Source organism: Cimex lectularius, unplaced genomic scaffold (genome assembly GCF_000648675.2).
Source record: "Cimex lectularius strain Harlan isolate CLEC.00 unplaced genomic scaffold, Clec_2.1 scaffold440, whole genome shotgun sequence".
NCBI lineage: Eukaryota > Metazoa > Arthropoda > Insecta > Hemiptera > Cimicidae > Cimex > Cimex lectularius.
Genome location: NW_019394186.1, coordinates 240,982 through 254,641, shown reverse-complemented (window position 1 = coordinate 254,641; position 13,660 = coordinate 240,982). Strand labels below are relative to the sequence as shown.

Here is a 13,660-nt window from a genome sequence, read left to right as displayed (position 1 = left end):
GATTTTTATTTTCATGCTGAACTGGCATTTATTGGGTCCATCTTCACTTGCGGGTTTGTTGAACTAGTCAAACGCATTTTGGCATTGCGCCATCTTCAGTGAGGAACCGTTGGGAGTAAGAACTGAATTTTTATTTTGTTTTCAATAGCTCTGTAAGTCCCGTTTTTACTGTTTTTTTTCCACGTGAGATTTTTTGTACGTATATCGTTCTTAGTCAGTTGATTCTTTCATATGCCACAAAATGCCAACATGATTATGAACTTTTTAAAACAATTACCATATTTTTTGTTTTTCAACTTCGATACATACTGTGATACTATTTTTTTCTCCATAGATTGTATAACACTGAATCAGTACAGTTTTGAATGGTTTGTGTAGTGTGCGGTTGCCAGTGTTATTTGAAACATATTGCAAACTTGTCAGGGTCATAAGGAGGAGCGAGGAAAAAGGGAAGTTGTTTTGAATTTTGTAAACTATTTTTTCATGAAAAGGAAATCCTCTCAGTGTGTCTACATGTTGAAAGACAGACTAAATGAAAGAAATACGTAACAGGCAATTAGTGTCGACCTTGTGTTAACAGACTACAACGTAATTATGTTGTCTTATTCTCCCTCCTCGCTAAAAAATCTTTTGCAGACAGAATATCTCTAAAATAGCACTTGTAAGTAATCAACTGTGTGCAGTTTGAAAATAAGTTGATAATTTAAAACAGGAAAAAAAATCTTACCCTTGTATTATTGAAAATTTGAGATGAGAATTTCAAAAATTATTTTTTCTGTTCTATTAGTTATTATTCAGTTTTGATTACTTGTGCAGCATAAGCAGCATTGGTTTTATGATCACCCAGAAAGATCAGAATCCATCGTCAAATAAGTGTTTAAATGTCTTCTAAGGCAATAATTGTATTACTTTTGGATAATTTTAACAACATAGGAAATATTATTGTATTATAAAAACAATCTTGAAGAATAATCAAGATTATTTTTCTTAAAATTTTATAAAAGAATAATTTGTTGGAGATAAAAGAATAATTGATCTCATTAGTTGTTTTATAATTGCCGTATGATCCAAGTGTGATGTGAATTGCATTAGAAATTAAATATAATGGATAGAATAAATTTACCAAAATGACCTTACAATATATAAGTTAAAAACGAATATATTTGAAAAACAAAACAAAAAAGGTCACCTGTTTGTAATAACTTGAATTATTAAATCTTATAAAAATAGAGAAATGAAGAAAATTGAGAGTTATTGATTTTGTTTGTTTGTTTTAATACAATAATTTAAAACTTTAAACATGTTTCTATTGAGAAAGGTACATATTAATAAACAGCTAAGTTTATGTTGTGTGAGATAGTTGTAGGTAGGAAATATTTTTGGCCTATTTCCTAGTCTTTAAAAAAAAAGGTCCTATTGGAAAAATCAGGCCGTACAAAATCATTTTGCATCTCGATGCAAAATGGCTTCCAGGCTAATGACTTATAAAAAGGAAACTGTAAATATAGCTGCACCTTGAGGCCAAATGGCATGTACCTTCATTACGCGCCAATTTTGGCAGCGGTACAATATCTCGATAAAACAATATTTAAGCAAGATGAATCAGTTTTCTCGCTTTTTCTGTTCCAGACTTTTTCAAACAAAATGAGTGATTTCGAGGATGCAGCAGAATCTTTTGATCGGGTCGATGGCACTTCGTTCGCTTTTGACGGAATTAGGAAAAGACACTTGTGGGAGTCACTCGAGTCAGAACTACCCGGTTTGCATGAAGTGAAGGTAAGTTTATGCCATGTTGATTTAAAAAAAAAACATGTGTAAAAAAATTATTTTGAACCTAATAATAAACAGTAATCATACTATCAATTTTACTACTCATTTCTTAATTATTACACTTATTGATTTAACATTTCATATTTTTGTCTATGGAATTAAACTTTTTACAGCAAATTTTAATTATAATACAAACACTTTCAGAAGTCATGCCTATTTTTGAGGATCATTGAACTTGTAGAAAAAGCATAGAAGATTTATAAACCCTTGTGATAATCCTAGTATAAATAAGCTTGATTTGCTTTGATAGTAAACAATAATAATAATATATTATTATTATTAACAATAATAAATAATTATCATAATAATTGTTTATTATTTATCATTTATTTATAATGAAATATTATAAATATTAATAATATTTCATTATATTTGATGGCCTAATTGACCAAATTACTTCTTTCAATTAATTCTCCTTTTTATGTAAGGTCCTAGTTGAGATGAAAAAGTTAGTGTCACGAGCGGGATTCGAACCCACGACCTTCGGCTCAATACGCCGCTGCTCTACCACTTGAGCTATCGTGACTTCGATCCACTCGGACACCAATCCCCATCTCAACCTACAACCTTTCAAATTTTTTTGCCATTTTTCAAATGTCATGTAATCAGGATTCGATTCTCAGCGACTTATGAAGTGACCACGAGGAGCTGTTAGTGAAGTGATACTTCTTTTACTTATTAAATCCATTAAGTTTAGTGGTCTAATTGACCAAATTACTTCTTTCAATTAAATATGCTTTTTATGTAAGGTCCTGGTTGAGATGAAAGAGATGAATATCAATAATGATATAAAACTTATTAGTTTGTACCATTTTTTAGGTTGTTGTTTATTGATTAAAAATTACTCTCAAATATTTTCAGTTGATTGTTTTCTTCTATAGTCAGATTTCTTCTTTGGGGTCTTATTGTGTAATTTTTTTAACAAATTAATTTTCTTGCGTAAAGAATTTCAGAAATTATTTTCTGTCAGGCTGACTATCCTTTCTGGTCTGCATCTTCACATTTATTCTTTTTAAACTGTCCTTCTGCTTTACCCGTTGCACGATTCCATTCAAAATCACCTCAGAAGGGAAGAAGTATCTCTGGCTTCTAGTTTTTTCAGCTGGAAATGATTTTTTTACATTTATTTTGGGAAAATTTGCTTTTCTGTGTATGTGTCATGTTAATTTAGAAAATTATTTGCCCATTTTGTATGATTGTGTCAAATTATTGTTAGAAAGTAGAAATGACTTTTATTGAACTACAGTCCCAAATTGAACAAACGTTCTGCGGGGTCCCAGTTGATTTGCTTAGCGCTGTGGGGGTGCAACTGTTCTGTGATATAATTTATATCACTTAGATAAATATAATTTAAAAAAATTACATTATTTTTAAGTACCAAATAGCTTTTATTACTTGATAAATTGTGTTTCGCTGTGGACAACCAAAATGGCCAAGCATAGGACACAGTCAATGTTTTAAAAAGTGTGCGTTTCTTAGAGACCTGTTGTTTCATAATTTGTTGAAGATATGAGGAGCAGTTGAGAATGAGGTAGTTTAGAAAAACCTGTTTTAAAAACTATTTGATATCTTTGCCATGGTGAAACAACAGAGTTTTTACCATTTTTAAATTGAAGGCGACTTAGATTTCAAAAAAAGAGTATAAAAAGTTATAAATCGCACACATTCGATACAATTAGTCCGAATATTTGTTTGATCAAGCAGGATTTAAAATATGTCATTGGTCAGGTGATGTTTTATCTATTTGCTATCAATTATTTAACCGAGTAATTGTTCAAGTTTAAAAGTGATTAATGTTTGTTTTGTTTATGATGTCATCCTACATCAAGTAGTAACTATGTTCTAATCTTATGTAAAGCAATTGAGTGAATGACAGTTTCATCGGTTTTAATTATATAATACTCTTCATATAACCTTGTATTGTTTTATTTTATCTTTATTTTATCATTATTAGAAGACAAGAGTTCTTGTTGACAATTTGTTTAATAAAACCGGAGACCCAGGGTTCTTGTACTTAACATGCTAGTAGTTCCGGGTTCAAATCCTGGCCTGTGGGAGTGTGAGATTAACTTAAAAAAAAAAAAGTATTGTTAAGTGGTTTGACCTTATCCATCCTTAAACATGACATCCGATGTGTAGTTAAATCTTAAGCCCTTTTATGACAAGAAATACTGAATGAATTATTGGCTACAGCGAAAATTAAGCCAAATGTGCAAAATCAAACCTCTGAGGAAATTGCATTAAAAGGTTTAAATTTTTCTCAAAATTAGAGTAGTGGACAAAATTTCTCAAGAATATGCTTTTTTATTTTCTCAATATTACTTACACGAAGTGGTTTTGTTGTTTTTGGCTTAACCCTTGTTTCCCTGCAACCACGTAATAATATAATCTGGCAGGAAAGGTTGAAAATCTTTAAAACTACTTACAATTTAATGGTTTGTATTTATTAATTTAAAAAAAGTATCCTTGTTTGTGTAATGAAATAAACTTTGTCTTGCATTTATTTTAATAAATATGAAGGCAGGTGATGAATTCATTTGCCACGTGCGGTTCATCATCAGATTTTCTTTTTCTCCTATTCAGCGACAGCCTTTTTAATGAAGATTGATATTTTTCACTTCGTTATCTATTATAGGAGTTTATCGAAGAGGATGATACGAGCCTGTTTGATGATGAAGAGGGATGCAATGGTTGCCCTTTGCCTAGCACTCCAGTCGACCCAACTCTGATCGATCAGGAGGTAAAGATTGTGTAATTCCTAGCAAGTGAGATAGTACTACTCAAACACAGATTGAGACAGAGATTCTTGAACTATGTAATTAGACGTAACATGATAAAAATATTAAAAAAAGATTTTTAATCTTTGAAATCTTTCAAAATTTAAAATAAATTATACAGCCCAGAATTAAATTCAGTTCTAAAATTTAATTTTTGTTTTTTGTTCATTTCTCAATACCATTTCTAAATATGTCTTTTCTTTTTATTTCAATTTTCTGTTTTTTATTTTCCACTGTGATATTGTGAATTTACCTTGATACAGCATGGCGAATCGAAAGACAAACCGTCGAAATATTACAACAAAGTATTTTGATATCTGTAATTTCTATCTTAGAGTTGGCTGTTTTAATTTTTGCTTCCTGAGCAGTTTTTGTCTATTCATGGACAACTTCATTGTCTTGGATGATCATACTGCTGATAAATAGTCTTGTCAATATAAAAACAAATTTAGCTAAGTTTTGTAAACAGAAAGTATAATTAAATAATAAATTTTGAATTAACTGGACTTATTTGACAAAAGTTAACACGCTGTCTTTTAGCAACAACCATTAATTATTTTTATTTTTCACTTTCAATTGTTAAAAATATTTATATATCACAAATTATAACCAGATTATATTATTAAATGAATAAATAATAATAGTAACTTTTATGTGAGAATTTTTTTCATCATTCTGGCACACATGTGCATAAATAATTAGAGTACAAAATCATGTTAATAATAATAAAAGTAAAATTTATTTTTGTCAAATGATATATTTCAAAATGTAGCTGTTGAAAAATGAATAATGAATTAACCCAACCTGTCCTTTCCTTCATAAGATTTCGATACTGTCCTTGAGTATTTCTTCATCAGAATTTAAATTTAATTCAAAGAACTGTTTACAATTCTTGGGCTTGAACATCGATGCTTTTCTTAATATTGAGAATTATTCGCATAGGCCGAAGTTTAAAAAAAAAAAAAAGTTTCAGTGTTCGATTTTGAACCAAAAAGTCAAGAATTAATTCAGATATCAACTTTCCAGGAATGCACAGATCTAGTGAATAAGGTAATCCAGAACTATGGAGAAATGTGTCTTGAGAGATGAGGAATAAGGCAAAAATATAAATGGTTTCTTAACCTTGATTCCAGATCAAGTGTTTTTTTTTATCCAAAGCCATTTTCAAAAAAAAAAAAAAAAAATTCTTAATAATTTATGTTTCAAGTGTTGATTTGGCTTTTAATTTGATTCAGATCTCGGAGGTCTTAAAAGTAGGAATACACGACCTCGACTTGGGCGCTTTTGTCAACAGCGCCAGAGAACCCGCCGAAGAGTTCGTCAGGAAGGTATGGGAAGCCTCGTGGTCCGTCTGCAACTTCAGGCATCTCCCACACTGGCTACAGGACAATGACTGCTTACACAACTGGCACAGGCCGCAGCTCGACTCCTTCTCAGCCTGTTTCAAATCAATATTCAGTGTGCACACTGAAACAGGCAACATCTGGACACACCTTTTGGGTAATATCGATTGTTATATCCACTAGAATCACCATCAATAACTTGTTTTTGTTATGATTTAAATGTCTTTTTATGTGGAATTAAATTTGTTTCAATTAACCTACACTTTAATTGCCTTTCTAAGCTGCCCCAGCCGAAGTAATTTCATAATAGAATGCATTTAGCCCTTCTTCAATAAAATTATTCTGAAATTATATCAGTCAGTCAAACCTCAAAGTGAAATTTTCACTGTTTTTGAAAATTAGCTATAAAATAATGATACACAACCGAGTGACAAAATTATAGACACATTAAAAAATTACGATTTCAACAGTTAAAAATGATTTCTTTTGCCATTAGAATATTGTTCATGATATTAAAAGAAAATTAACTCTGGAAATGGCTTGATCTGATAATCTTATACAAATGTACATCTCAATAAACAGTATTGTTTTGATTTAGCTGTGACAAAATTATAGACACACATTTTGTTTACGTTTATTTTATAACTCCAAAGGTTTATTCAGTATTCACTGTGCCTTGGTGAAGTGTTTACTGTGAGTTCATTTGGAACAATTCAAAGTTATTTTAAAATGCCCAAAGGAAGAAGATTTTCTGATGAGGAGCGCCGGTTGATTCACTTGCTCAATGAAGATGGAATGAGCTGCCGAGATATCGCCCGACGCATAAAACGAAGTTTTTCATCGGTATCGAAGATAATATGACTAGGTGAAGACTACAGAAGAGGGCATAGCTCTAGAAGACCTTCCTTGACCAGAAGAGACAAATCGCACATCCTGCACATTGCTTCAAACAGCTTTTCGACTGCAAAAGCCATCGCAGAGAAGGCAGGTGTTGATGTTTCTGTTCGAACTGTTCGAAGATTTCTTTAAAAAACTGGAAACATAGTCCGAAGAAAACTGAAACGCAAACCAGCTCTGAAACCCCACAAATAGCCCATGTCAAATTTGCTGAAAACCACAATTTGAAAAATGAAGATTATTTACTAAAAGTTATTTTTTCTGGCGAAAAAAAAAATTCAATTTGGACGGCCCGGACGTATACGTGTCACATTTCAATTCATTTCAAAGTGACAATGTTATTTAGATGCCTTGATTAGGCTGAGAGTAGAAAAAATAAAATAAAAGAGAATAGGAAAGAGACAGTCGAGTCGGAGAGGTGAGCAAGATTCCGTGTAGATGAGAGACAAGAGAAGTGTGCGTTCCTCAAAAGTGTTGTATTCCCTAAAATAGAGTGCTTCGGTCCACTGCGAATTGACTGGAAATAGTGAGTACATATCCACCCTTGTTCTAAATGGTCTGGCAAACGCTTTGTAGGAAATTACTGTTTGTTTAAATTTATAAAAAGTTTTAATTGTTGTTTAAAATTTAAAAGGAAATTTATTGGTTTTAATTATTATTTTCTTGTGTGTTTAATAAATTGTTTTTAAACTTTAATTAAATTTTATTTTAAAAAGGCACCTGATCGGCTGTATTCAGGTTCGATCAAGACCTCTGGGGCTCTGTTTCTCATAAAAAGGATTCAGAGTTGGGCCCGTCTTGTTGAATCGAGAACAGATCTTGACATAAGCATACTACTTTCATGATCTAACTAAAGAAGAAAAAATTTTGACACAGCGCCAAAAGGGTGGTGGATCTTTGATGATTTGGGGGTGTATTGGGTGTAATGAAAAACGGAATCTTCCTTTTCTTCCAAAAAAAGTCAATTCGGAATATTACAAGAAATTACTGGACAAAGAAAAAACTAGTTTCAGCGATTTATGCGAAGGGACTCCAATATTCCAGCAGGACAACGCACCCATACACAATGCAAAAATTGTTAAAGAATGGTTTTCACAGAACAGCATTGAAAAACTTGAATGGCCTGCACTCTCGCCAGACTTGAACATTATAGAAAATGTATGGGAGAAATTATCGAGGATGGTATATCAAGACTGTAAGCAGTACAACTCTGTCGACGAACTTAAAACGGCTGTCACTGCCTGGAATAATTTGCCTCAAGATTTTATTCAAAATTTGAACAAAACCATTCCAGAAAGATTACTGGAAATAATAAAACTGAGTGGTATGCCACAAAATATTATAAACTTGTTTTAAATTGATTTTATCCCATGTGTCTATAATTTTGTCACAGACAAAATTGTTTAATTTTAGTATTTTAATAATTTTTTTCTCTTATTTACTGAAAAATTAAAGTTTAATGAAGAAAAATATTTATTTCATGTGTTTTGAATAAATATTTGTTGTACAAACCCATTACATTAAAAAATCATAACAATTAGGGGTGTGTCTATAATTTTATCATTTGGTTGTAAGTATATTTTTTTGTGTGAATTCCTTTTCAAATAAATATTTTCGAGTGGTCTCTGGCGCATTCAATCCTTTGCTGCGAGCTGGGATTGCTGCCACCTTTCCGAGGGAGCAGCTCATCCTCAGTTATGCAGCGAGGTTCCTTGCCAAACTGCCGAGACATCCGCTTTTAGGTGCGATCCTTAGATGCCAGTATAGTAGAATATACAGTGACTTCAGACCCGGTACATGTGCTGATTTGAGCCTATGTAAATCCATCCTAGGAAATCCTTCTCAAATTAACATCTAAGAAAAACATTAAAAATTTATATTTAAATTAAAAGCTAATATTGTTTTCCAGGCTGCTTTGCATTTGTTACTGCCCTATTTGTATTTCTATTCTCTGGAGCGAGAGTGACACCACTTGAAGATGCACTGGCCGTTTCGACCTTCTACATAGCAGTTATCGTCTGCTTTGGACTATCATTCATTTTCCATACGGTGTACTGCCATTCTGAATTCGTAGGCAAACTCTTCAGCAAGTGAGTAGACTTTTGCGGACTTTGTTTTGTAACAATTTGACCCGATCGAATTGTAATTTCGAAGGCTGGACTACTGCGGTATCGCCATCCTCATCACCGGGTCATTCGTTCCATGGCTTTACTTCGGATTCTACTGTCAGACCACAGCGAGGTACATATACTTGACTGTTGTCATCATTCTTGGGGTCACCGCAAGCATCGTCTCACTCTGGGATAAGTTCAGTGAATCTCGTTTCCGCCCTTTGAGAGCTGGTAAGTGATACTGAGATTTTATTGTTACTTTAATTAACACAGTGAAATTTGAACTATTTTTGTGCCAGCCTATAATGATTTTTATGGGAAAATACCACTCATACCAAAATATTCTATCCTCATTATTTTTCTTTTTATGTAGGAAAAAGAAGCAAATAATATGTAAGGTTGTATAAAAATAATATTAGATATTTAAAAAGTTACAAAAACCAAAAAATGCTTTTTGTAAATTAGGCCAAAACCGTTTTTTGTTCAAAAAACCATTTGTCTTTGTTTTAAGCACCCTTTAAAGCCTGTAAATACAAATTAAATAGAAAAGATTAGTGGTAGTTAACTCCTCAGGATTTTGAAACTTTGAAACGGTGCAACATCACCACTGACAACTTCACTGAAGTAGGGCCTTTTTAAAATTGAAAAAAGGTCTCAGGTTCTCCACCGCTGCTGCATTTTCCACCCTCTTGAGCGGTTTCGAACAGCCTGTCTAGGTATTGAAGGAAGTAATGTAAGAAAAAGTATTTGCTTTGGTGATTGATCAGCCTTCTTAGTTTAAATTTTTTTTTTTTCCGAAGGTAGATTGGGGATGAGGCCAGGAAGACAGAAACAGTATTTATTTTCTTGTCTAGATTTCGGCAGAATATATCACTTCATCAGGATTTTGAAAAAATTGTTTTACTATATGGAACAGGTATGGAGAATGGATAACTGGTTACTCTGTTATCCTCACATGTACCTGTTCATATAGTAAAACGGTTTTTTCGAAGTGCTGATGAAGGCGATATTTTCTACCTTTTGGAAAGAAAAATATTTAAGAAAAAGTATTATTTTGAGAGCCTTTCCAACTGTGCACTGCCAAAGCAGCTCGTTCATTAGGTGCAGACCATCCAAAGGTCGACCCGGCCATAACCCACTGTGACCGGGGCTAAACGGTACTCGTCCTGCCCTCTCATGTTATTAATATTAATAAGATAAAATGACATTCCTGACAAGAAAAGGTTTATATTATTACATTTTTTCCCATCCTATCGGGGAAAAAATTAATAAAGCTTAAATAGTGGCGGGATGAACCGAGAAGAGAAGCAGGAAGCAATTCGCGGCCTGCAAGATCCTGATCAGGAGGTCACAGGGTCCGAGATTGGAAAAAAAAAGCAAGGAGAGTCAGTTCGACATAGACGTTCCGAGGAAGAGATGGTCTCCGCGAGGAAAGAAAATATTCTTTAAAAAAGTGTATTTTAAAAAAGTGTGTGGCTTGTGATCCTAGTCGTGCTGATCGGAGAGTTCCTACGAAGAGAAAGGGGCTGATCCCGGCAAGTGAAGAGTGATCCCATGAGTTGGTTTATTTCCAATTTCTTATCAGGCCTGATAATTCCAGACTAGAGACATTAGCTATAATTTCGGCCTTTTGTTAGCTTTTAATTACAAAGAATTTGTCTATGTACTTTTAAATAGAATAGTTGTGATTAGTATTCATTTTTTTTTTAAATCGTAGTTTTAAACCCTAAGTAAGCTAAATACCTTAAGATATCTTGCTTGTGTTAACGAATTAACTCGTATAGAAGCAGGAAGAACATCATTTAGCTCCCATCATAACCCTGGGTGGAAGCACCATCAGAAAGAAGAGAGCCAGAAGCGCTACATCGGTCGTCTGGGGTCTGACACGGACACCGTATCTGTCCTTCCTTTTCTCTTTCTTTCTATTGTCTTACTCTTCTTTTCCTTTTTTTCCCTGGTGCTCAACATAACACCTGTAAATAAACTTTCACCTCCTCACCGACCATCACTTGTCTCTCCCTTCAACATGTTCCCCCCCCCTTCTCCACTGAGCTACCGCCAACGTACGTGCAGCCACAGTAAGGAAGCTGTAACAATTTCTAAAATTTTAAGTTATTTGGGGAGGAGTTGTTTAAGCCATTATGTGTAGTTTCGTTGGGTTCTAACCACCTGTAGTGTTTTTCCATCTCCACTACCCCAGGATGGTCTAGTAGGGCACAGTACACCCTTGACAAAAGGATTTGGATGCTAGTATGATGTGAGGGGGGGTCATCGGCATTTCGTTGGTACTATACTTCCGCAGTGTAGTGGCTTGTCCAGAATGAATGTATTTATTAGCGTGAGAGGTGATGCGTGAAAGGACGTGGCTGTCGAGGAATATCAAGTACTCCACAGGCCCGTGAAATAATTTAGATTAGGATAAGTTAGTGTGTGAGTGGAACTTGTAAATACCGTTTGAACATATTTATTAGCGTGAAAGACAGGGGGCCACAAGGCCACGATAATCTTCCGACCTCCAATTTAGTTGTAGTATAGGTTGTAGTAAATTAGTTTGAATGTGACTTATGAAAATGTGTGAATATTATATCTATCTATGTATTTTAATTTATCACGTGTGGGAGGGTAACAACAAACAAGATAACGAATCTCCTATTAGGTGAATTAGGTGAAGACTCAAAAAAGAATATACACATAAGATAGAAAAAAAAAACTAAGTAATTTTCCTTTCTTTTTCTCTTTTTCTGCTAATTTCTTTTCCCTCGCTCTTTCTCTTGATATTTGGTACTTCTGTTTCTCCAGCGTCAGCTCCGGTTCATTGATTTTTACTTGTCAGTTTTGTGTCCTTTTTATTTAGTATTTTATTATAGATATTACATTTAGCATACCATTGTATTTATTTAGCTTAATGAATTTGTACGCTTATTTTTTAGGATTAGTTAATAATTAATCCCAACTCCGGCAGACGGTTGGTTACCTTGCCGAATTAAGTTTATTTTCTTGTCTGAATTATCTGTAATTTTTATTTTCTTCATGTGTGCAATAAACTTATTATTATTATTATTATTATTCTGTACCAAAGATCAAACTCGTAAAGCAAGCAATGCCTCAAACGAATTGTTTCCATGTATACGTGTCGTAGTTTATTCTTGATTGACCCTTGGGATCAATTATCATTTTCTTAATGTCTTTTTCAATATGGCTTTTCCTACCCTAAATTAAACAGGAGACCAGGTAATATTGCCTTTATACAGGTGAAAGTCGGAATTTGAAAAAAAAAAGTCCACACCCAATACTTAAAACATTAATAAATAATTAATTATTCTTTTTATGTAAGGTCTTGGTTGATAAATAAATTTCATGTTTAACTTTTTAGGTGTTTTCGCTGGATTTGGACTGAGCGGAATCGTGCCAGCTTTTCATTACGTAATATCTGAAGGATGGTTTAACGCTGTTGCATACGCGTCGCTCGGTTGGCTCATACTCATGGGAATTTTGTATTTATCCGGAGCGTTCGTCTATGCTTTCCGATTCCCCGAAAGCCTCTATCCAGGGAAATTTGATATATGCGTAAGTCCGGAAGATTATTTTATATTCGCGACAGAACCTGACGATTTTATCTCAGTTTCAGAGTCACCAGATCTTCCATGTGCTTACAATCGCCGCCGCGTTCGTTCACCTCCATGGTATTACCGAAATGCTCACCTACAGAATGTCAATGGGTGCTTGTGCAGTCCAGAGTGCTGTCCAGAGCACAATTCTCTGACATCCACTCCTCCCACAGCATCCGACTCTGTAAAGAGATACAACTCGACTCTAACAACCTTCTAAAACCACATTATTTATGGATTAGTAATAAATAAATAAATTGAAGAAGATATAAAAAAAATGTGATCAATTATAGGATATTAAAATTGGAAATTTTATGTGATACAATTGTTTGAAAGAAACATCAGAATGTCGGAAATATCTTCACTTACTCAATTTGTAAATTGATTTTTTTAAAAATAAAAATCTTTAACATTCAAAACAACGGGTGGGTTTAAAAATGGTTTTAAACAAAATCGTTTTAACTTTTTAATAATGCTCTCCACATTATTATTACAAAATCATCACCTTTTTAATGTGTTAGTGGTTGGAATGTGCTGCGGTCATTCAAAATAAAGTTAATGTGATAATTGATTATAAGTAAAAGAAAAACCTGTTGTTGTTTCTGAATCGATCTGATAAAAATATATTTTTATGATCTTAGATTGTTATTCTATTACATTAGGTCAGGAAACGAGTGGGCTTGATTTTTTTTTTCCAAATGTCAATCAACTTGGTCTATTAAATTGATGTAATAATTCATTGTTAGTTCGAAAGAAAATATTAACTATTACTTAAATTATTTGTTAAATTTTATTAATCACAATCTACATTTTACAATTTGTAAATTTTTGAAAATCAAAATTCTAAAAATAAAGAACTTTCATAATTTTTTTTTCCTTCGAGTATTATGTCATTAAATGTATTAACAATAAAATTTGTAATATAGCAATTAGGTGAAAAAATGGCAGGGTGTCCAAATAAAAGAAAAACAACATAATTGTGAGTCAATATTGCCAAATTTTTCCAACAAAAATGTTCTAAATTTATAACATTCGTTATTTAAAGATTTAAGACGGCGAAGTTGCACTTGCCTATAATCGGTCAAATTTTGAAC

At 33.1% G+C, this 13,660-nt stretch overlaps 1 protein-coding gene across 5 annotated transcripts in view; it reads left to right on the top strand.

Annotated features, from left to right (window-relative positions):
* The window catches only part of LOC106673845 (adiponectin receptor protein-like), a 39,585-nt gene extending 26,266 nt beyond the window's left edge, over positions 1–13,319 (top strand). For 2 of the 5 annotated variants that reach the window (XM_014406181.2, XM_014406180.2), the window contains exons 2-8: positions 1,630–1,776; positions 4,466–4,570; positions 5,843–6,107; positions 8,757–8,937; positions 9,002–9,189; positions 12,332–12,525; positions 12,581–13,319. In XM_014406181.2, the coding sequence (XP_014261667.1) occupies positions 1,645–1,776; positions 4,466–4,570; positions 5,843–6,107; positions 8,757–8,937; positions 9,002–9,189; positions 12,332–12,525; positions 12,581–12,721 (1,206 nt within the window). In that variant the 5' untranslated portion in view covers positions 1,630–1,644 and the 3' untranslated portion in view covers positions 12,722–13,319. Of the gene's footprint in view, positions 1–308; positions 662–1,629; positions 1,777–4,465; positions 4,571–5,842; positions 6,108–8,756; positions 8,938–9,001; positions 9,190–12,331; positions 12,526–12,580 lie in introns of those variants that run through there. The other 3 variants (XM_014406185.2, XM_024230037.1, XM_014406183.2) reach the window with 2 other exon arrangements.
* Positions 13,320–13,660: the final 341 nt, after the last annotated feature.